Here is a 25,198-nt window from a genome sequence, read left to right on the forward strand (position 1 = left end):
CGATAAGACTTTTGGGTCAAGTGAGTGAAAATATACTACTAGTCTTTGATCTTAGCCAAATGATGGTGAAATGACAAAACCTACCTACATGTAGTTATCTTAAAAACTATCATATGTCAGGAAGAAACTATTACTAAAACAAGCACACAATTTATTTAAGTATACTAGTAGTCCCTTGCTTCACTCGCTCGGCCAATTAAAAGAAACTTAACTTATAATAAATTATATTTAGTTTAATATTTTGATTACTTAAAACTAAATTCGAGGCAAAAAAAGGTTAATACAGGGTAGTAAAAACAATTTTTCTCGATTCTCAGGTTTTTAACTGTTTCCATGTGAACTGATAATATGGGAGAGAGAGATAGTGTGGCAAAATTTCGCTGACCCTTTTCAGATTTCTAAATATTCCTGGTTTGAACGAACCATGCCAAAAATATGAACGGTGCTTCAGAATAAAGAGAAAGATGTTAAAACAAAAATGCTTTTACCAAATCAGTTTCAAGTCAGATTTAAGTTAGGACCTATCAAGAATCAGATATTAATGATATTTTAGACTTAGAGATATTTTTTGGGAATAATTAAAAAAATGAAGTATATTTTAGTTTATTTCATAAATATTTGAAATAATTGTAGTCAATTTTCGCTTTGATATACATATTTATCAGATGGAAATGCATATATTTTCAAAACCTTTGTTTAAATTTGAGCCTTGAAACAGTAAAAGTAAATTGATAAATTATTAAATTGTAAAGGGTTATGTGTTAAATAACAGCATTTAACTTTGATACGTTGACTGTTATTTTTGTTTTAACTAATAACTAAAACTAATAATTTAAAAACCAAAATTCTAATATATTTTAGTTGATTTCATCTCATAAACATTCAGAGTGCCCTATATGTGACCAGTCCATGGCAATTTATAATGAAATTCTTCACCAATTATTTCATCTCTTTTAATTTCTAAATCCGGCTGAGTTAAATTTAATGTTATAATTTAATAATATCTAAATAACTAACAATAATTTGTTATTATTTTTATTTATAATGAAAAGTATATGTACATTTCTATCTAGATTTGTTTCTTTTAAGGGTAAGTCACCGTAAGTGGTTCCTATTTTATTTTATATCCAAACAATAGTACACAAGCTTTTCGAATTTCAGCCACCATTTTCCAAGATGGTGACAAAAGCACAAGAGGATGAGAGAGGATCACTTCCCCAGGTTAAAGAGTGCATAGAAATTTATACCAAAACGAAGAGATAGATTTTCTAGCGAGTGGTTACTCGAAAGTTATTGTCTTATTGGGGTGGTGGAGTGGTTAGCACTTTCGCCTCGCAGCAAGAGAAGCCGGGTTCGATCCCAGCTTGTGGCACTGGGTTAATATTCCTTCCGCGTTGCGTTTGCAAGTTCTCTCCCCACTGGTTTAAGGGGTTTTCCCCCGAGTTCTTCGGTAATAGTAAGTGTAGGGAGCTGTTGGCTCGCGTGGCGTGAAGGGCTTTCCACCACCCTGCTACGCATTGTAACCCGGCCACCTGAAATAACGGCTTTAAAAGTCGCTTGACGACTTAGGTGGTGCCTTGGGTATTAGCCTAGCCTAGCCTAGCTGACTGATACAAAATAAGTAGAAATCTAACAAACAACACTCTTAAAAAAAAGGGTGTTTTAATGGTATATTAAGGGTGTGATATCTGTAAAAAAACACTCTTTAATCTTAAATTAAACGCCCTAAAGGGATTTTTATTGTCCCAAATTAAAAACTTGAAAAGGTGTATAAAGGGTGTTATATTACCCGGTAAATTGAGTGATTTAACACCTCGTAAGGGTGTAGCTCCCTTAAGGCAGTAGTTTAGTACCCTAAAAGGAGTATTTTAACACTTTAAAGGGAGTATTGTAGCACCCTTAAGGCAGTAGTTTCGAGCCTTTAAGGGAGTAGCTTAAAACTTTAAAGGGAGTATTATAGAACCCTTAAGGAAGTATTGTAGAATCCTTAAGGGGGTAGTGTAACACCCTGAAGGGAGTCGTTTGGTACCCTAAAAGGAGTTGTCTTGTACCCTAGAGGGAGTAGATAATAATCCTGAAGGGAATTGTTTTATATAGAGATACGAATCGGTAATTTACCCTGGTAATTTACGCGGTAGATTACCCTGGTAACAGTAATTTACAATTTTTTCAGGTAAATTACGAAAATGGTAATTACCCTGGTAATTACCAGGGTAATTTACTGTGGTAAATTACCATGGTAATTTACCATAGTATTCGTGTTTCACTGTTTCTCAATTTTCTTTGATCTTTCGGGCTAAAATGTACCTAAAATACGTCGCACAAGATTACAAATATCATTTAGTGTATTTTTGCATCGTTTAATAATGTAATTTAACTCCAGCAAACACTAGATCATAGGCGTAACGCACTAACTCGAAGAGCTAGGCACCGCTCCGCTACCTAGATCCGTTTTCGTTGCGAATTTCCAAGGAGTAGAAGGCAATGTTAGAATAGTTTCATACGTTTAATAGGAAGAATACTTATGTCTAGCCCTGTTTAAGAAAAATCACATTAATCTGTCGTCTGCTAAAATGTTAGGTTTATTTTCACTTGGTTATTCCACGGCCAACTTTGATCACGCGCTGTTCACGCTACAGCATACAACACATTCGTCGAAATTCCGCGAGCAAGGATTTTCCTCCTATAAACTGTACTATAGCGTGTAGGAGTTCAGCGCCACGCTCAGTTTTTATATTGGCTTCAATGTAAAAACTATTCTAAAAATAATAATCCGCTAGGGGCGCTCACGTCATACACATCTTTTGCTCAAATAGGTTAACACAGAAACGCGAAACGTCAACGAATGAGATGGCCGCTGTAGCGCCAGAGATGCGCGAGAGATCTAAGTTGGCCGTGGTTATTCCGAGCATCTGTGTTAGCTTAGCGTTACTTGGAAGTCATAAACGGTACCGGTTCAATTAACTATCGATGAATCTGACGAGGAAGAAAACGATAGTGAGTACCCTGAGGAATATGATGATACTGATCATTAATTTCAAAATGAAGATAATTGAACATTTTCGGGCATTTATAACCTAATGTGGTAATTTATAAAATGTATAATACCAAACAAAGGCGTTTCTTCTTTGTATTCCTTGTTTTAATCGTAATAAAACCTTTTTTAAAAACAAATAAAATTATGGTAATTTACCGCAACACGGTAAATTATGAGGTAAATTACCGCTAAATTTACTGATTTCCTAAATTACGGTAATTTAAGAACTCTAGTTTTATACCACAAACTGTTAACAAAGGAACCAAAACGGAGGACATAAGCACCCCAAACAGTATAAATAAACACCCTATCAGGAAAACTGCTTTTTAAGGTGTAGAGTAACATCCTTTATAAACCTGTTAAGGTGTTAAATATGGGACAAGAAAAAATCCTCAAAGGTTTTTTAAGAGTGTAGAATCTAATTAAAAATAAAAACACTTTTACATAAGTACAATTTGTTTTTATTTTAAAATACTAGAAAGAAATAAAACAAAAATTATTAAAAGAAAATATCGAAATATGATAAATTTGTTAGAAATGTTGTTTAGAAAAACAATATTTATTAAAGTTTAGTAACAGATTTTTTCCGCGCCGTTTTGGAAGGCGAAATCATCAGATTAATCCTATTGTTTTCCAAATCGGATTGAATAGTCGGTAATTGCGGTTCCATAGTTTTAGCTTTTTTGGTCACCATCCTCCCAAGCACGACGCTTTCGAGTCCTTGCAGAGGCGATTCGAAAATCAACTTAAACACGAATGCCAGTATCACGGAACAACTGAGGTATCCGAACCACATAACTACCTACAGTTGAACACAAATTAAGTTATTAGTTAGAAATTCCAATGGGCAGTTTAAATAGGGTAATATTGTGTTTGTATGTATTTGAGGGAAAAATATTATTATTTTAAACAATAAGTAAAGTATTTGAAAGTCGTTAACGGAAATTACTCAAACAAACGTACCGCAAATTCGTGACGGGAATCGACGAGGGACCTGAATGACAAAGAGGAGTACCACACCACGAGGAAGTGAAGTAAGTAAATCAAATACGTTAATTTGCTGAGGGGTAAAAACGCTTTCCAAGATAGTATACTGTTTATAATGCCTATGAAAATGCGTCAAAGTATTAATGTCCTATACTTGCAAGGAGAGTACCCGAGATGTTTATTGCCGATTTTGTTCAAAGTCGGGCGTGATGTAGACCAATATGAGGTATGTCATTTTCCAAAAGGAGACCCATTCGATTTGCCATGGCAACCGAAATTTTTTTTGGCCACTTAAAAAAAATGTCCTTTAAAACTCATGGGATTTTAGCCCACGAAATTTTTTGAAAAATTTTAAAATCACGAAATGGGTAATTTGGACCATATTTAGGTAAATTTCATCAAGTTTGGGTAAATTGGAACATTTTTGGGGTAAAATTGTAACAATGTTTCGGTAAAATAAGGAAAAAATCTTATTTTTGCTTTAAGTGGCCAAAACAATTTTTGGTTGCCATGGCAAATTGAATGGGAAGTGCAACGTCTCCCTTTGGGAAATTTCATATCTCACATAGGTCTACATTACGCCCGTCTTTGACCAAAATCGGCAGTAAACACCTCCGGTACTCTCCTGTAAGTTTATACTTCTCTCGTAAATGATATAATATATATTTCTGGTCAAATTATAAGTTATCATGATCGAGATTTGCTAAAACATGTAGGCAGTGAATTACCTCCATGGCCGGTAGCGCACATTAGACTCAACCAAGTAATACCACACGCAAATGCGATACGAAATAGCGAAGCGTAAGCCACCGATTCGACGATGCTGGGGATATAATCGCTGTTCCATACGACTGTTACGAAATTGGACGTAGCTCCCAAGACAAAGGCCACAATCCAACCCACGTATCTCACCACCTATAAAATCATACCGGTTGGAAATTATATATGTATACAGTTGGAATGCCTAACGAAGAATATGGTGGCTATGATGATTCTCAAGAAGGCGGGCATGGTTTACAGACGCATCACGGTGCTAAATAGGAGCAACAAACACAAGGAGAACGCTGCTAGCCTTTAAACACTCTATCTCAGTGTTGTGTACAAATTTCTTCGGACGAGCCTTTACGCCGATCGTTTTACGGAAAGGGGGAAGTCAAATTCCGAATTTCACCCTTCCGACGGCAGCAGGCGCTAAAGCGTCTAACCAATGAAAAATGTACGCAAGAAAATGAACGACTTTTGACGGGTTGAGCTCTCCTTGTGTGGGGTGTTGTTTTTGTTACTCCTAGGTGATAATAGATCTTTAGACATTCCAAGTATATACTGATATTATTTCCTGATTTTGGTGATAAAAGCAGTCATTTACTTGTGAAAAAATTTAACGACCTTGAACCATGTCCTCAAGGTCATTCAAAAACTATCTGAAGAACTGTTGGGTTAACGGCTTTGTTTCCAATTAGAAAGTTGTTGCTCACCATATTATTAGTTCAAATAACTTGGATTTGACCAAAATTTACCAATCAGAAGCCGAGAAATTGAAGTATAATTAATTAAACCTGATTTCTGTAAAATTGGTTGTCATGACAACAAGTTTTAGAATAATTGAACTCCGTCGTTAAAGCAGCTAAAGCATGTATCGTAGCTGACGGTGGCATAATTGATTTAGTCACATTAAAACTAATCAGATTATTTATTATCAAACACTGAATTCATTAACCTTCAATTTCTCGGCTTCTGATTGGTCAAATTTGGTCAAATCAAAGTTATTAGAACTAATAATATGGCGAGCAACAAGTTTCTAATTGAAACCAATTCCGTAAACCCAACGGTTCACTAGATAGTTTTGTAATGACCTTGAAGAAATGGTTCAAGGTCATTCGATGATTTCTTCAAGGTAATTCAATTTTACATTAAAACATGTCCCCCTGCACGAGGAATGTTCCATGGGAATTTGAGATTTAAAAAAAAATGTTTTTCAGTTACTTATAATTTTTAATTTATTAAGGGAGACCCTGTATAATTCGATTATTTAAATTGTACCTTTGGAATTCTATGTTTTCCGGAGGACGAGGCTAAGTAGTGACCCAGTAAGAGTCCCATCGCATAAGACGCCGAGTGAGAGTATGGTTGAAAGTAAATGTAATGCTGAATTATGGCTCGGTCCCTGAAAACGTGATATTTTTTAATATCAGCCATCCGGCCCATTGCCTTTGAAATATTGGTTAATATAATTTAAAATATTTATTTTGTGTGGTAATTATTATTAATTTAAAATTCAATATTAAAACTCTAGGCAAATAAACTATTTCTACTAGCTTAATTGTTGACAAATTTACTAATTCAACCTAATTGTTCGAATATAATTTAGACAGTTTTTTATTTAACTTTAAAACTATTAACCGTGGCGACGCCAGAGGGTAAGATAGGTACGCTATGGCCTACACTGAAATTTAAAAGGGGCCCTAAATCCTAAAAAGGGGCCCCAAAGACTTAATAGTAAGTGAAAAACCTTTGTGGGTAGTTTTTAAATTCCGGAATATTTTATAGAAAATTATTATAGGGAGAGTATAAATTGTAAGCTTCAAAAAAAGGGTGTCCAATCGAGGCGTCTGACATTTCGGGATTTTATAGTTAATTTCCAGATTTTTAAAATAATTTTTCTCTAGAGTGGACGGTATCTGTACGAATGGATCTAATAGTCAATCTAAGGGTACAAAAACTAGAAATAAAGGTGGCCACTTCCTATACTTAGACTAATCCAAAAATCCTACAATTTATCTTACGTCTTATAATCATTGTGTTTAAAAATATTTGTAAATTGTATTGCAATAAAATAAAATGGTGGAAATTCGATGCACTAGTTCGAGTACACTAAGCCTTGGCTTGGAGGTAATAATTGCAAAAGATATTGGTAAAACCATAAGTTTATAATATACTAGAATCCGTCATAGATCGAACGTTAACAACGATTTCTCCCATAAAAAATCAAAACCGGTATACGTGACTCCCTGCGGCGACTTTTTGCCCTTTTTTTAGCTTCTTCAACTTCCGTCGATAGCGGAAATGGCTATCTCCATGGAAACGAGACGATCAGAAGCGCCCGAAGTTAGCACTTACAGCGGAGCTAGCCCTAACGATGCATTTTTATATTTAACACGGGCGGCGATGGGTTTGTTGGCTGGCGAAATATTGATTTGGGGAAAATTTAAACGAAGTAACTTTTTTGTCAACATTTTGGAAGAATATTTTATTCATTTCAATATGAAAAGGTATTGTCGGAAAATATTCGTAGGTTAAAGCATAACTCGCGTTAGGCTTAACGAGCTTCGATCCCGTCGTTGAAGCGAAATCAGATTTCACAGACAAGCTCTTATTTCTATTTTTCGCCGTCAGATGGCGACACACCGCGGCTTCGACGTCTTGGGATAAATCGCTTTTAACGCACAGCCTATGTACGATTATGACTTATAGGTAGCTAGTATATTATAAACTTATGGTATTAGCCGACGATGGAGATTACTCGGTGTCGTTACACGTAATTTTCTCACCGCGACAAGCTCGTTTGTGGCCTATTTTGCGAACTACGTAATCAGTTCGATAGTTGCATTAGGTGCCAACAAGATTTATAGGGTCTTTAAGGAAAAACATTGCGTCCAATCCAATTGACTTTTTCTTTTAGCCGGGGTATGGATTTTAGTTGTTTTCTTTAGATTGCTCGACTAATCTAAGTGGATTGGTGCGTGAGTTAAATGGAAATGTGTTTAATACATAGCTTGTGTCGATTTTAACAATAAATCTCTTCCTTACCTCGCCATAACGCTATGGGAAAATGAACCCAATTTTTCAAAAAATGCAATAAAGATTTAAAACAGCCGTGAAGTTCTAATTTTTGCGCATCTGTCAAGTGTAAACTGTTAGCTTGGTTCGCTTAAAATTTTTAAAGAATGTTTATTATTGAATTTTCTAGAGACCGCTTCGATTCAAATAATTTAACAATAATGCTCTAGTCTATTCGGTTATGTCACCGATCAATCATTACTAGAATGCTTAATAAACTTCAAAAGAAAATTACAACAGATACAACAAAGGAGCGTAAACATGGAGTTTGAATCTCTTGCATAAAAGTATAGTTTTTAAAACTTGATTTAAATAATTTTTCTGGAAAAAAAAGACTTTCTAAATGTATAAATTTGAGTTGAAGCGGAGTCCTTCATCAGCCCGTGGTAACGTCAATACATGTACGTGAAACTGGCTCATAAAGTACCGCGTAATAGCCCAGTAGTTACTTATTGTGATAAAATATTGGAAAATGCATTACTTTTAACTCGATAATATGGACTAACAGCTCGTTTCTAAACACCAATCTATTACGTTTCGCTCGTTTCTAAACCAATCTATTACGTTTCGCTCGTTTCTAAAACAATCTATTACGTTTCGCTCGTTTCTAAACCAATCTATTACGTTTCGCTCGTTTCTAAAACAATCTGTTACGTTTCGCTCGTTTCTAAAACAATCTATTACGTTTCACTCGTTTCTAAAACAATCTATTACGTTTCGCTCGTTTCTAAACCAATCTATTACGTTTCGCTCGTTTCTAAAACAATCTATTACGTTTCGCTAGTTTCTAAACCAATCTATTACGTTTCGCTCGTTTCTAAAACAATCTATTACGTTTCGCTCGTTTCTAAAACAATCTATTACGTTTCACTCGTTTCTAAAACAATCTATTACGTTTCGCTCGTTTCTAAAACAATCTATTACGTTTCGCTCGTTTCTAAAACAATCTATTACGTTTCACTCGTTTCTAAAACAATCTATTACGTTTCGCTCGTTTCTAAACCAATCTATTACGTTTCGCTCGTTTCTAAACCAATCTATTACGTTTCGCTCGTTTCTAAAACAATCTATTACGTTTCACTCGTTTCTAAAACAATCTATTACGTTTCGCTCGTTTCTAAAACAATCTATTACGTTTCGCTCGTTTCTAAAACAATCTATTACGTTTCACTCGTTTCTAAAACAATCTATTACGTTTCGCTCGTTTCTAAACCAATCTATTACGTTTCGCTCGTTTCTAAACCAATCTATTACGTTTCGCTCGTTTCTAAAACAATCTATTACGTTTCACTCGTTTCTAAAACAATCTATTACGTTTCGCTCGTTTCTAAACCAATCTATTACGTTTCACTCGTTTCTAAAACAATCTATTACGTTTCACTCGTTTCTAAAACAATCTATTACGTTTCGCTCGTTTCTAAAACAATCTATTACGTTTCACTCGTTTCTAAAACAATCTATTACGTTTCACTCGTTTCTAAAACAATCTATTACGTTTCGCTCGTTTCTAAACCAATCTATTACGTTTCGCTCGTTTCTAAACCAATCTATTACGTTTCGCTCGTTTCTAAAACAATCTATTACGTTTCACTCGTTTCTAAAACAATCTATTACGTTTCGCTCGTTTCTAAAACAATCTATTACGTTTCACTCGTTTCTAAAACAATCTATTACGTTTCACTCGTTTCTAAAACAATCTATTACGTTTCGCTCGTTTCTAAACCAATCTATTACGTTTCGCTCGTTTCTAAACCAATCTATTACGTTTCGCTCGTTTCTAAAACAATCTATTACGTTTCACTCGTTTCTAAAACCATCTATTACGTTTCGCTCGTTTCTAAAACAATCTATTACGTTTCGCTCGTTTCTAAAACAATCTATTACGTTTCACTCGTTTCTAAAACAATCTATTACGTTTCGCTCGTTTCTAAACCAATCTATTACGTATCGCTCGTTTCAAAACCAAGCTATTACGTTTCGCGACGGAAGTCTATTGTAAGGAACGTCCTTTGTTAGGATCGTCCCTTGTTAGTGTCGTCCCTTGTAGAATCGTCCCTTGATAGGAACGTCACTTGTAATGGAGGGGTAGGTACATTTGTTCTAATTTCAATCGTCCGAACGGTGGAACAAATGTTAAAATTTCATTCGTCCGAACCGCCGAAAAACAAATGTTTCATTTGTTCGAATTGGACAACTTGTTTGTTTCATTCGTCCAAATCGGTAGCATCACTTGTCCGAATTCTGTCACTAAATTAGTATTTCTTATTGCTGTTTTTTTTGGTCAGGATTTTTTTTTGGCTGATATTGGAAGTGGGAATATTGTGTTAGGTTAGGTTAGGTTCACGTTAATGTTACTATTTTCTTATATTAACAATATTTAAAAAAAAACAACCAAAACGGACAAACGATTATTCGAACAAATGAAATTCGCCAGTAAAGTTAACATAAATTGAACGACTATATCACCAACAAAAGTTGTGATAAATTTTCGGGAAAATGAAATACGTTTTCGGACATACGATCCTGTTTTCCGGCATTCGGACAAATTGTAGCGTTAATTAATATTTGGCATATAACCTAAAATATGGCTACCTTTTAAATTTATGAACGTCCCCTTTTCAATTTGGCGACATGGCTCAACCCCTCTGGTTTTACCCAATATCCGTTTTCGGCTCTCTGGAATTGCCCAACTCGTGCCGATAGCTACCGCAGTGCGCGAAGTAATTTCCCTCCATGGAAGCACGTTTTAAAACCCCGTAGACAGTTACTCTCGACCATTGTCCAGAAGGATTAAAAAGCCGGACACACGTGGGAGAGGGCTTCTTCGAGTAGAGACTCCGTATCCTGATGAGAGCACCCGTTCCCGCGATGAAGCTGAAACCTGCGACGACAATTTGACAAAGTAAACCACGGGTTCCGACGACCCTCCTCTTTGAACCGGTCAAGAACCTTGTTTTTACCGCGAACTAAAATTATGTTCCGAGCAGTACGTGGTGTCACCCTGTGCACAAACTTATTCGGCCAAGTCGTCGCGCGAGGCAAGTCTTCTTCAAGTCTTCGTTGAACCCCGGGCAGTATCAAGGAAGCTTAAGTATAAAAACTTTATTACGTTGGGTAACCAGAGATCCAAATCAAACCCCTTGTTTTATTATATAATGTTTTTGTGCGCCATAAACCTTGTTCTTAAAATAAACTTATTTGATCGATTTTAATCCGCTGTGATTATTTTATTAAATATTATTAATTATAATGTTGACACTTTTAATCTTAATTACTAAATAATCCCCTAGACATAACGAACCAAGTACCTTAATTAACCATCTCATTTAAAAAGTGTCACAAAATGCTCATTCGCACATTTGTACCATCGTTCGGACGAATGAAATTCGAACAAATGTACCCAAACCGTAATGGGCATCCCTTGTTAGGAACGTCACTTGTAATGGACGTCCCCGAAATGTGAAATACTGTATTTCCAAACGATGAATAGGGTGAAACGGTTCGGTACATTGGCCAGCAAGGTCGCCAGATCTTACGTAATTTAAATGGCCATTAATATTTTAATTAATTAATTTAATTTCTTCGCCATTGTCTCCTCGATTTTTCAGCGGTGTTTATTGCATTAAACACCAGATTAACAAATTTCTGACTTTCATAAAGTTACACTACTCTCCCAATGGAATTCTTTGGGGCTTCGTCAAGGACAAGGTGTACGCCACTCCGGTTGAGACCCTTGAAGAGCTGCGTCAACGAATTGTAAGCGATTGCCGGGAAGTAAAACCGGAAAGGATTCAAGCCGCCTTCGACAATATGATTGTTCGCGCCAGAGCCTGCATCGCAGCCGAAGGTGGTATTTTCGAAGCGTACTTATAAATTTTGTTTGTAAGTAGATAAATAAAATGTCTCTTGGTTTTTTCAAAAAATTCGCATTTTTCATCCTACGAAATTAAATCGTGTAATACCTTCTTCGCCATTGTCTCCTTGATTTTTCAGCGGTGTTTATTGCATTAAACACCAGATTAACAAATTTCTGACTTTCATAAAGTTACGTACACTACTCTTCCAATGGAATTCTAAAAAAGTTATTTTAGCTTGCCCAACTTGTCACTTTTTCAAGTCGTATTTGTCAGTGAAAAGGACGTCTATTTTTTGCGCTAACGCTATTTGTACGTTTTTGGTGACGCTTGACAATTTTCTTATAGCACCTAGCGGTTAGAATTTAAATTTTCAAAAAACGTGAAAATATTTTTCGATTTAGATGCAATTTTGGTAGAAAGTGTCCCCCGACACGTATAATGTACAGTACAAATTTCAACTTTCTAGAAAACATAGTTTTTGAAAAAAATCACTTTTTCGAACAAAATATCACCCTGTATATTATGCATTATACATTGTACATTATGTTATATATATTATATATTATACACTATGAATTATATATTATATATATTATATATTATACACTATGAATTATATATTATATATATTATATATTATACACTATGAATTATATATTATATATAATATATATTATACACTATGAATTATATATTATATATTAAATATTATATATTATATATTAAATATTATATATTATATATTAAATATTATATATTATATATTATATATTAAATATTATATATTATATATTATATATTATATATTATGTATTATACATATTATATATTATACATATTATAAATTATTAAATTAATAATAATGAGCTTACTCAAAGTCCGGATTGACGAAAATCATGGTAGGTGGCAAAGTTAGAATATAGGTTAGCAGACCAGGAACAATCGCCGATACCGAAATCATAAAAATTGCCATTAGCAGTCCATATTGTCTTTTCCTTTAACGAAATTATTACTATTTAATATAACGATGTGACCTGATATAATTTATCAGAAGTATATTATTAAATACTTGAACAGAAGCCACAGAAACAGAAGCGAGCAGAGGTACAGTTGAAAATCGCACGAAATGTACCAGGTTGGTTGTATGCACTAATTTAAAAATAAATTTTAATGTTTGGTACACTTAATCTTCATTTATGAGAAATTTACAATGTCGTTGGGTGGCAAGAAGTTGTTGATATTCAAAGCTATGCCCCACCATTTGGTCCTGCAAGAGTTGGTTATTCCATCCATGATTTCGTGCCAGTAAGGCCCGCCTCCGAACAGCGGGAGAAGTGTGACCAAACCGGCCACTAGAAGGGCTGACGGTACTATTCTCCACAATCTCTTGACGATGTAAATGGGAATGTTGAAGGTTCCGACACCGTATTTGTTGACCAGGTTTAACGTGATATTACTTAAAAGTACCCCGCTGAAAAAGACAAGTTAAGTGTCGCTACGGAACATGGTTCATTGGGAAAAGTACCTAATGAAGAAGAACGCATCCACGGCTAGTGCTCCATTGATAATAGTTTGAAAAGCTAAGTTTTTCCCAAAGATCTTTCCGTTGTTAAATGCATCTGAAATTGATGAAACAATATTCCATTTTCACTGATAACAGTTTTTCTAAAAAAATTGTAAATATCGTGGAATAATTGAAGCTGAATCTTTATTGCAAATGTTTCAACCAAAGGGCTTCTCCCACTGCTCACAGAGTGCTCCGAACTCATTGCGTGTCAAATTTGGGCTATCGAGAGCGGAGCAAGTTGAGTATCGCGTTTTACAATGGGACATTTATCTGTGGTAAATCAGCTAATTTCTTGCTACCGGTAAAATTATCACACGCTAGTGATGAAATTGGTAGCCAGGTTTTATAATAAAAGTATTTTTTCTGGGAAAATGGCTGTTGTCAGCTTAGAAAAGTGGAAAAATTGCGTATTAACTAATTAATTTGAAACATGATGGATTTTATTAAAAATTAAGGGAAAATATTATTGGATTAAATATTAGGCTTCCTGAATTAATGCTTTAAAATTCGCTCGATGAGTTAAGACTGAGGTGGTATGTTCGGACTTTAAAAAAAGGTTATTTTTCTCGCTCTCATCTTTTTATATTTATTAAACGTGCTATATAAGAAAATGTAGTTTTGTAATGAGGTTGTTCTCTCACTGGTCGCCAACCAGTATCATAAGTCTTTTAATGATATAAATAAATGTCCTTTGAAACAAACATAAGTCGTCTCACTATACCTTCCTTATTTCCACGGCGTTTCGTGGTGCCTTGGGCATTAGCCTTGCTGATTAATATACTGCTTAACCTTTAGGGAAAGGTTAGAAATGCTTGCTATAGCTTTATTTAAAATTTAACTCAAGACTGCCCAGAAATTCTGCTCCGATAAACCAGGTTTTTATTATAATAAAATTGCTCTCGTATGCTCTCTAACGGAACGATGACATCGAAAATGTATTTTATCCTAACTGGATTTGAGATCAGTTTTAGAACAGACCCAAAGAAAATCGTCATAACTATAAAATTATTTTTACTGATTGATTGCCAGTTGACGAAAAGGTAGGTGTGTCCTAAAAGAACCCAGGTGATGGAGAGGAACTTCAATCCGTGTAGAAACTGAAGCGACCCGTTTTCAACGTTTACCCTGGTGTCCAATAGGCGACTTAAGTTGTGAGGAATTGAGAAGCATCTTATCAATTGCCAACCAAGTTCTGAAATGCGCATTGTCAGGTCTAACATTTATTTATAAAATAAATTCTAATTACCTTGACTTTTACTGATGTCATCTTTGGCTTTGTACAACAAAACGTGTAACGTAGTTGATAAGAGAACCAAGCCAATCATGATTGAAATGGTGCAGCTTAAAGCGTTAAAACGAATTATTACTGAATTTTAGGTTGATTTAATGTAAAACCTAGCTTACATGACTGCCAATTGATCATTTTCTATTTTCTTTATTTCATTTGTGTGACAATGCGTTACTTCAGCGTTGAAATCAAAGTTGTCAGCAACTGTGTGGGATTGAACTTAACTTTGCCGTTAACGAGATAAGTGTGCCGGTTTTTGCTTACTTGATTGAGCAACGTTGCGCACATCTTCCTGGGAACACAGTGACGGTGTACAAGCGCCTAATCTAAATCCTGTTGTGTAAAAAACGCTCGCATCCGTTTTGAGAAATGTCATTAGCTGAAAGAAATTCAACGGACAACAACTCAATTGGGACGAATTGTCGTGACCGACGGACATTAGACGCTCCAATAAATGTCGAAAACTCTTGTGAAGTCTTCGTTACGTTCGCGCTTAAGAAGTAGGCCTAATGCGGAAAATGGTGCAGTTCCGAAGAAAACGCTGTTGAAAGATAAATCTAATGTACATTCTCCGATCTCATCAACAAACTGTGAGACAGAGATACTGAATAATAGCTATTCAATTTTGTCATCAACCGATGCTGCTTTGAACATTTCAAAACGCATTTCTATTTTACCTCCTCTTCCTGCTGATATTTTAAACTGTTCTCATGCTGCCCTCTGTGAGAATATGGAAGCTCGCCTCGTTGCCCTTGAAACTAAAGTCAGTACCTTGATTATCCAACGTGAAAGTGATACTGTACAACTTTCGGACCATCAAGACCTTATTGATATTCTTTCGGCTGATGTCGCTGTCCAAGGTCAAGAATTACTTGATTTTAAAAAGGACTTTGATCAACTTAAGACGGAGCTACAGAATGAATTTTCTTCAATTCATGCCGGTTGTTCCAACGTTCATTCTGCTATAAAAAAACAGATGAGGCTATTGCTGAGCTCACCTCTAATCTCAAGCGCCTCGAAGAACGTTATTCGGCTAATTCCGCGGGTTCTACTGATTTGGAATCTAAAATCGAAGAGTCCCTCAAAGAGAGAGATGATGTACAACGCCGTCAGTTTAACGCTATTCTTCGAAATCTTCCCGAATCAACTCCGGATGTTGATATTTCCAACGTTCGCGGTCTACTATCGGATCTCGGTTTTTTACACACTGAGCTAACTAACGTCCAAGTTGCGCGTTTAGGACGCCAACGCTCTACTCCTCGCCTCGTGAAATTGATTTTCCCCTCTCTGAATTTAAAATACAAATTTCTATCTGGAATGAAGACTTTCCGCGCATCAGATTCATCTATATCTTTGACATGCTCTATTGACCGCACTAAACTTCAACAAATGAAGCATTCCGAAGCTGTTGAGGAGCTTCGCTATCGTTATTCTCAAGGCGGGAGAGACTTGGTCATTCGTGATGGCACGGTTCTTGCAAGATCTGAACTTCCACAGCGCCGTATCTCTTCGTCTTCTACCGTACCTACTGATGATACTTCCCCAAAAAACTACTAAATTCACCTAATCTCGTTTTACCTATCTGTCGATCGTCTCTGGTTTTACAAAATATTATCTCTCCTCCAAAGTTAAACCCTTGCGCACCAATTTTTGTTCCTCGTCGCCGTGTTTATATTTCTTCACTTCTTACCAATGTTTGCGGACTAAACACTTATAAACTTACTGAACTTCAAAATATCTGTTCCCAATATGACATCGAACTTGTAGCTTTAACTGAAACCTGGCTAACTAATGATGTTTTGGACTGCGAAATATCACTTTTTAACTCAACTATTTACCGCCGTGATCGTTGCCCACCATTACGCAGAGGTGGTGTAGCTCTTTATGTGTCGAATCACATTCAATGTCACAAGCTTGATCTTTTGCCCATTACAGTAACTGATCTCTGGTCTTCGACTCTCGGTTTGGAGTACCTTACTTTATCATGCACAACTGCGTCACAACGATTTTTGGTCTGCGTCATTTACCGCTCGCCAACATACGTTAATCATACTCAAACTCTTGAGCTGATTAATACCGTGACCAATTACAGCGACTCTAAAGGATTTAATTTACTGATCCTCGGTGACCTAAACTATCCTCACATTGACTGGTTGACACTAAGTCCTTTGCCTGGTGCGACCCCTCCAACCCGCACGTTTATCGATACACTTTCTTCACTACATTTGCATCAAATTGTAACGACTGCATCTCGGATTTCTACGAATTCTGCTTCAAATATACTTGACTTGATTTTAATGACTGACCCGAATCTCGCGTACGACACTCTTCACCTTCCACCTTTCGGAAAAAGTGACCATAATGTTATTCTGTTCAAAACTGCTGTATCACTGAGCTCAAATCTCCCTGTTCGACGGATTTGTAGAGATTTTTTTAAAAGCGATTTTGAAGACTTCCGTGTTTTTTTGAATAATGTACAATGGGCTGAAATTTTGCAGTCAAGTGATATTGATGTCTTATGGTCAAACTTTATGGCTATTATGGATAAAGGAATTTCGTTGTTTGTCCCATTTCGCCGTTCACATTTTCCTCGCGCTCCATGTGTTGACATCAGACTGTCTAAATCCAGTGCCTATAAATCTAAATATTGGACTACCTATGTCCGTCTTAAGCGACGCCATGGTATTACTGATACCGTTACTGCTGCTTATGAAAATTACAAACGTGCGAGAAATGGACTTACCAATGCTTTGAGAAAACAGAAACGGAAAACAGAATATGCTCTATCTAAACAAATTTCTTCGAACCCCAAAGCTTTTTATGGTTATGTCAATAAACTACGAAAAAGCAAATTTACGATTAGCGAAATGAAGACAGTTAAGGGTGCGTTAACCACTGATCTCAGCGAAATTGTGCAAATTCTCGGTTCACATTTTGCCAAGGTTTCATCCAACCAGCCGACTGTTGCTGTCGCGACCTTCACGAGTGATGATCGTCCTACTCTCTCTGTCTTACAATGTGACCGTACTACTTTATACACGCTTCTTCGTCAGCTGAATGTCACCCAAGCGGCGGGGCCTGACGGTCTTCATCCTTTCCTTTTGAAATCTTTAGCGGCTTCACTCACTGAACCTTTGCATCGTATCATCTCTCATAGTTTCAGTACTGGAACTATACCAGTCTCATGGAAAGTTACGAACCTCACTCCGATACATAAATCTGGTAGCCGTACTGAACCGGGAAATTTTAGGGGAATTGCTCAGACTAGTCAAGTTTCGCGTACCGCAGAACGAATAGCGAAACCGCAATTGGAGACTTTCCTAAATGACACTGAGTTTTTCTCTAAATGCCAACATGGATTCCTTCCTGGAAAATCGTGTTCCAGTAATCTTCTCGCTGCTACCAATGATTGGACCAAATGGCTGGAGTCTGGTAAAGCTGTTGACGTCGTATTCCTAGACCTAAGTAAGGCTTTCGATACGATACCTCACAAAGGTTTACTTGCCGCTTTGCAAACAGCTGGTATAACTGAGTTGGCTCACAAATGGATTAAGGAATTACTGACCAATCGTTCTCAAAAGGTGGTTCTGAAAGGAATATCTTCGGATACCCATTGTCCATTGAGCGGAGTACCCCAGGGAACAGTGCTAGGACCACTCTTGTTTTCTGTCATTATAAACAATCTGCCTTCTGCTGTTTCACACGCGACGCCTTATTTGTTTGCTGATGATACGAAATTGGGATATCCGTTGGTTGACAGCTATGATTGTCTTCCTTTGCAAAGTGACCTGGATAGCCTTCATATATGGGCGTCAAATCTTGGTATGAAATTCAATCCGTTAAAAAGTTTAGTTCTTCACCTTGGGAGTAATAATCCTTGTCATACCTACACGCTTGATGGTTTAAATATCAAAAGTTCTACTGAGGTTCGTGACCTTGGAGTAATTTCTGATAACCGATTACATTACTCTTCACATACTCGAACTGTCAGTAAACGTATCAACTCGATCTCTGGACTAACTCGTCGCAATTTTTACTTTCGCTCGAAGAAGTTTATGCGCACTATTTACTGTTCTTTAATTCTACCGAATATTGACTTTGCTTCAGTTGTGTGGACTCCCTCTTTAACGGGTGATAAAACTTCACTTACTAAATCACATAATCGTTTCACGAAGCTCACTCGTGGCCTAGATAAATCTTCACCAACTCATCGGAATCGTTCCCTCGGAATTGTAGACCCAATATTACGCCATCGTATTAACGACTTGGTTTACGTTTTCGAGCTGTATCAACAATCCCTAAAGATTCCGTGCCATGACACATTTTATGACTTCTTCGTTTTATCAACTAACACGCATACAAGGGGTCATCAAGCCAAATTAGTTAAACCCTTAATTAAACACTCAGTGCGTTTTCGTCATATAACAAGTCGAGTAATAAATGACTGGAATTTAATTCCACCTGAAGTTTTACAATCGTCGTCCAAATTTGCCTTTCGAAAGGCAGTTACACTGTGGCTCTCTACTGACGACTCTCTATGAAATCCCTAAAGTCATTTAGTACCAGGTCAAGCGTTTTTAATTTTAATTTTAATTTGAATTTAATTATTATTATTTTATTTTTATTTTTTATTGTTAAAATATTTCTAGTTCCCTTCTGTATTACCCTCTGTCGGATTACATATAAGCCTACTGTGGCTTTGTAGTCTTTGTATATTTAAATAAATAAATAAATAAATAAATAAATAAATACAATATATCCAGCGTTTTGTTAGAAAGTATTAAGACACAGAGCCGGAACCCCTAAGCTAAGGTACTCTTTACACGGTACTTGCCTCTTGGGTTTAAATGGTGAGATAAATAAGGTCTGGTTTTCAAAAGGTAAAAAAAGACGAGGCTACCAGCGCCAACGCGAAGAATTGTGGTAAGCCTAATAGATATTTTTGCGTCAACGTTCATTGTCGAAGAGTTTTTTCCATTGGAAAAAAATTAATATCCGTCTGAAAGAAAACACTATACTTCAGTTGCCGAGGACACGTTGAAGTTTATATCTCTTTGCTAGCAGAATAATTACTACCATGTTACGTTGATGGCGATACGTACCACTCACAATTGCTTTTTCGTCTCAAATGTCCAAAAAGGTTCTTTCAGAAATGAAACGATCAATTTTAGATATCGATTCAATAATTTTTCAATAGTTCTCCAAAGTGAGCATTATTTCTATTTTTTAAAGGGTACGTGCTATTTGTAAGTTTTTAAATTTCTTCAAATTTGTTTAGGGTTTAGTTTTTTATCCTTTTTCATTATGGACTTCTTTACTTTTTCGCGTTTTTTATCACTCTTTGCAATGCAGTCCATATGGGGTTCCTTTTAACTTATAATTTTTAAGGCCTTAGTCTCAAATATATGAGTAGAACCTGGATAAGTTAAAAGACTAGCTACATGTACTTGCTCAAAGATATACTAATGTCCATGATTTAAGCGATAATGTTTCTGAAAATAGTCTGGTTTATTTTGTTTTTAATCAACTTTTCTTGTGCACTTTTAATTTTCGTTCTCTCTCATTATTTTTTAAATTAGTAAGTATTGCCATAAGTTTATAATATACATGTACTAGCTTCCTATAAGTTAGAATCCGCCATAGATCTAACGTTAGCAGTGATTACTCCCATAAAAAATCAAAACCGGTATACGTGGTTCCTGGTGACGACTTTTTGCCCTATCTTTTTAGATTCTTCAACTTCCGTCGGTAGCGGAAATGGCTATCTCCATGGAAACGAGACGATCAGAAGCGCGCGAAGTTGGCACTTACAGCGGAGCTAGACCTAACGACGCTTGTTTTAAATTTAACACGGGCGGCGATGGGTTTGTTGGCTGGCTAAATCCTTGATTTGGGGGAAATTTAAAGGAATTAACTAAAATGTCAACATTTTGGAAGAATATTTTATTAATTTCAATATGAACAGGCATTGCCGTAAAATATTCTTAAAGTTTAAAATTTATCTCTTAGCGACCGGTGGAGCTAGGCTTAACGAGGTTTGATCCCGTGGTGAAACGAAACCGGATTTCACAGGCAAGCTCATATTTCAATTTTTCTCCATCAGATGGCGACACGCCTCGACTTCGACGTCTTGGTTAAAACATGAACACTGTATCTCTAACCGGACGCGAAAAGCAGCCAAAAAGAGGTACCCCCTCACTGTCCGTTTGCGTCCTACTTCGTATTAGCTGAAATAGTCGGCCGTACTCGATTCGCAGGACTGTCAAGGTCATTCGAAAGAATGTAAACCCCCATTTCAAACGGAACGTTTTATCAAAATTCTTGAACCTCCCCCCCCCCCTTTACAGAGAGACTGTGGCGGCGGCAGGTTATTTTGTATGGTGGAAGCTACAGCTTTTCCCGTCCGGTTAGAGATACAGTGTCCATGGTAGAAACCGTTGTTAACGCACAGCCTTTATACGATTCTAACTTATAGGGCGCTAGTATATTATCAACTTATGGTATCACCCGACGAAGGAGATTACTCGTAATTTTCTCACCGCGACAAGCTCGTTTGTGGCCTATTTAGCGAACTACGTAATCAGATCGATAGTTGCATAAGGTGCCAACAAGATTTATAGGGTCTTTAAGGAAAAACATTGCGATTTAGCCGGGATATAGATTTAAGTTGACTTTCTTAGATTGTCAGACTAATCTAAGTAACCGATCAACCGAAAACCTTTTGTCCGGGTGATCGCAAATTGGTTAAGAAGGGGGAAGCTGAGATATATATTTGTTGAAGCACATAATTTATTCGTTTTGTTTTACCTGGTTAGTAGCTGTGAAATTCCGAAGGCCTTCCAGGACTCGGTTCAGTCTGTAGAAATGTGGTTTCAGTGGCAGGGGAGGTCGTATTGTTATGGAACAGTATTGACCCTTGAATCCGTCCGGGGTCTCTGGGCTGACCTCTATGCCCAAACATTGGTCGTAGTCGCCTACCGAGGTCAAGGTACCCTCTAGGATACCACTCATGGGCTTCGCGAATGCGTCCAGCACTGTGGAGAAAAATTGAACAGTTATAGCGTTGAAATGTTTCGGAAATTTGGGACCATTAACCCTATAAAAAATAAATACGTTAAGTCTATTAAAACTAATTTGTACTTGTCGATGACACTTATTTCTGCGTGTCGATGGCACCTATTGGCGTGTGTCGGTGAGATATACAGGGTGTTCCCCGCAAGCGTAAAATTATTTCTGCGAAAACTCCTTCAAATACAGGGTGTTATGGATAAGAGTACCGAAACTTTCTATATGCATTCTATGGGTATCTATGAGTAAAAAATGTCTAATAAACGTGGGTCCTAAAGTGCTTCGTTTCAGAGATATGGGCTCCCAAAAAACTACCCCAAAAACCTTAAATCTAGCAAACAATATTCTTCCTTGAACCAAATTGTTTTCATTAAACTATCAATTGTTTTTTATCTGTGATGCGAGAAACTTTAATAACAAGTGGCAAAAGTTCATTAATGTCCATTTAGAAGTAGAATGCGTTTGAAGACAAAGCCATTTTAATTTTATTGACCAAATAAAATAAAACATTTTGTCGTTACGAACGATTTTAATAATCAAAATAAAAGATACAAATGTCATAAGATTTCTAAAAGAATGCTTTTAAGTTTGTCTAATTCGTTCTGTGGTTAATATGGCCCGTCCGAGAACGCTTTTTGGGTTAGAAGTTCAAAGATTCAATCGTTCGTCTATTTGGTAAAACCAGTCGAAATATTATTTGTACCACTCTCCAGGTTACATGCCAATCTTAAAAAAACAATGTTTAAACTTTGTGTCGATCTGACACCAGTCTTTTAGGAATCTACTGCTGGTTGAATCTTTTGAGCTTCTAACCCATTTTTCTTGCGCCTGTTCGTGCAATAAGCGTTCCTAGACCAATGTGCCATATTAGCTACAGAACGAATTAGACAATTTTAAAAACATTCCTTTAGAACTTTTCTGACATTTGTATCTTTAAATTTAATAATTAAAATCGTATCACTAAATTAAAATGGCTTTGTCTTCAAACTCATTTTATTTCTAAAAGGAAATTAATGAACTTTTGCCACTTGTTATTAAAGTTTCTCGCCTCACGGATAAAAAACAATTGATAGTTTAATGAAAACAATTTGGTTCAAGGAAAAATATTGTTTGCCAGATTTAAGGCTGTGTCCGGTTTTTTTGGTAGTTTTTTGGGAGCCCATATCTCTGAAACGAAGCACTTTAGGACCCACGTTTATTAGACATTTTTTACTCATAGAGACCCAAAGAATGCATATAGAAAGTTTCGGTACTCTTATTCGTAACACCCTGTATTTGAAGGAGTTTTCGCAGAAATAATTTTACGCTTGCGGGGAAACACTTATTGTGAGATTAGATAACACAAACTTGCGAGTGTCGAGGAAACTAATTTATAATTGTCGAGGAATTTAATTTACACTGTTCAAGGACACTTATTTTGTGCTTGTCGATGACTTTAACTTGCGTTTGTTTAATATTTATTTTTAAAAAAATCTGGACAAATTCCAGAATTTTCAAAGAATGCATATCATAGTTTTATCTAAAAAAGAAGAATCTGTGCCGGGAGTAGTGACGTCCTTCCGTAATCCCAAGCGTCTTGGAGGTAGAGTTTCTGGATAACCGTGTGAGGACGACCACCAATCCCCCAACGGGCGGTCGGAATACTTCCGCCACGGGTGCCCCCACCCCTGTCCGCACGTATCCCCTCGTTAGCGTAGCCATTACACATATCTCGCCCTGATTAATCAGGTGGACGAACGGACTGAATTGTCCCACACGTTACAATCCCGAATAAGAAAAAGAAGAAGAATCTGTTCCATTGCGCCGAATCCCATTCGACCGAAAAACCCGCACTTCTCGGTTTTATCCGTTTCTGCATCTGTCAGAACAGCATGCAGTGTTACCTAACCTAACCAGGTAATTTTTAAAGTGGTCTAAATAAATTCCCGTTATGCAAGTAGACAAATCCACCTCTATTTGCTATACGTTCCATTTCAACAAACTGCGAACTGAGCGTACCATATAGGTATTAAGTTTTAACAAAAAATACTTCAAATTTTATAGTATTAATAAAAAACATTTAATTAAAAGAAGACCAAAAAATCGTTTCCAACCGACTAAAAGTATATTAAAACGCTACAATAAAAATTCAAAAGGAGTAGAAATAAAAACTTTTTTTTTTGCGGTCGCTCAATTGTGAATATTGCGTCGGTCGATTAGAAATATACAAAACCCGCCTTTGGGCTAATTTCCGAGGGGCTGATCACTCCCCGTAATCGGTGTACAAGCCTGTAGCTTTGACTGCACTAAAATGATTACGTAAGTAAGTACAGATTTAGCACTACCAAAGGCTGTACTCATTTTCATATTTATGTAATCGGTGTACAGATTTTCAGAGAGTGGCTAGCCCCTCGCTAATTTCATCAAAAACATTGGCGGAATTCGGTCTAATGGGGATTCGGCGCAATGGGAAGATACTAAAAAGAATGACAAAAGCCAGAGAAACTGATCCAAAAATGACAAAAATCTGGACGTTCACCGGGTTTCCCATTATCAAATATTCAATCACGCTAATAGAGATATCTCTTACTTTTGAGTGACCATAGCTGAAACTTTGCAACGCCGAAAATGAGTTTGATGAGAGCAGAATTGCATTCGTCGCTGACGTCCAGCTCGGCACTGGCTCTAATCAGTGATGGTAAGGCTCGTTTGATAAAACCACTCACCGCGTTTTCAGTATTTTTCTGAAACCGTTCCCACTTTGCCACCAAAATGGTTTCGTTGTGTTCGATACCTTCATCTTGGTTAGTCAAAAATGAACTTTCCGCGATGGGAGGTGCCAAAATGCATAACGATAATATAACTACGAATTTCAACTTACAAATCATGATTTAAAATTGAAAAAAAAATGAAAAATTTTTGTAGAATATCCAGACTTTAATGTTCGGTAAGTTCCAGATGTTTTGGTTTCTTCCGATCGCAAGGGCGATGTGAAAGCCTTGAATATTTTTATAAGTAAAGATTTAGTATACATAAAAACAAAATGCGCTTAAAAACTGGTTTAACTTAAAATACATATTCCGATATCGATTAAACTGTATAATAATGTTACAAGTACCATTTAATTTTATGGAATTTCGCCAAACTGATAAAATAGCCTCGTTGCGAAAGAATTTTTCATCCACTACTGTCTGACGCGTAGGGATACGAGCCACTAGCAGACCAGGTTGCGTCTACCGTCACCAGGCGCGGTGGCAGTTTACTGAGATTAGTGACACGATAGAATACGTAACATTACATGTTGGGGATTTGGTTCAAACACCTTAAATGATAGCATCTCAAGAACCCAAAATAAAATAATTAAGACTTATCTAAAGCGACATTATCGTCAACCGACGAAAAATGCATATATTGATTTTAATGTACTCCCGGTCAGCTAATTATTTGTAACACATAATCCTCGATTATTGTAAGCCGAATCTTAACACTATGGGAACACCCATCTGTAACTAATAATAATTTAAAGATCCCACGAAAAAAGAAACAGCTTGGAAAGAAACCAAATAATTATTTACATG

At 36.5% G+C, this 25,198-nt stretch overlaps 2 protein-coding genes across 2 annotated transcripts in view; both read right to left on the reverse strand.

The window, feature by feature from the left end:
• LOC149945484 (nose resistant to fluoxetine protein 6-like) overlaps nucleotides 1-24,508 on the reverse strand; it is a 45,860-nt gene extending 21,352 nt beyond the window's left edge. Inside the window, exon 1 of the mRNA XM_090176577.1 lies at nucleotides 24,211-24,508. Coding sequence (XP_090032703.1) covers nucleotides 24,211-24,508 — 298 coding nt within the window. The remainder of the gene's footprint in view (nucleotides 1-24,210) is intronic.
• On the reverse strand, nucleotides 3,600-14,949 carry LOC149945485 (nose resistant to fluoxetine protein 6-like). Its single transcript, XM_090175591.1, has 13 exons — nucleotides 14,838-14,949; nucleotides 14,690-14,777; nucleotides 14,532-14,626; nucleotides 14,312-14,477; nucleotides 14,007-14,074; nucleotides 13,244-13,337; nucleotides 12,928-13,189; nucleotides 12,788-12,867; nucleotides 12,591-12,713; nucleotides 6,065-6,188; nucleotides 4,753-4,939; nucleotides 4,001-4,143; nucleotides 3,600-3,839 (listed from the first exon to the last, which is right to left on the reverse strand). Exons 1-13 carry the CDS (start codon nucleotides 14,947-14,949, stop codon nucleotides 3,600-3,602), a joined length of 1,782 nt encoding a protein of 593 aa, XP_090031717.1.
• Nucleotides 24,509-25,198: the final 690 nt, after the last annotated feature.

This window comes from Leiobunum rupestre, chromosome 5 (assembly GCF_980474605.1).
Source record: "Leiobunum rupestre chromosome 5, qqLeiRupe1.1.hap1, whole genome shotgun sequence".
Classification (NCBI taxonomy): domain Eukaryota; kingdom Metazoa; phylum Arthropoda; class Arachnida; order Opiliones; family Sclerosomatidae; genus Leiobunum; species Leiobunum rupestre.

Coding starts and splice junctions, on each gene's coding strand:
- LOC149945485 (XM_090175591.1), bottom strand. CDS start 14,949: ATGACATTTCTCAAAACGGATGCGAGCGTTTTTTACACAACAGGATTT. Junction 14,627..14,689: donor AATGATCAATTGGCAGTCAT/GTAAGCTAGGTT, acceptor TAACGCTTTAAG/CTGCACCATTTCAATCATGA. Junction 4,144..4,752: donor GTGCGCTACCGGCCATGGAG/GTAATTCACTGC, acceptor GCATTTTCATAG/GCATTATAAACAGTATACTA.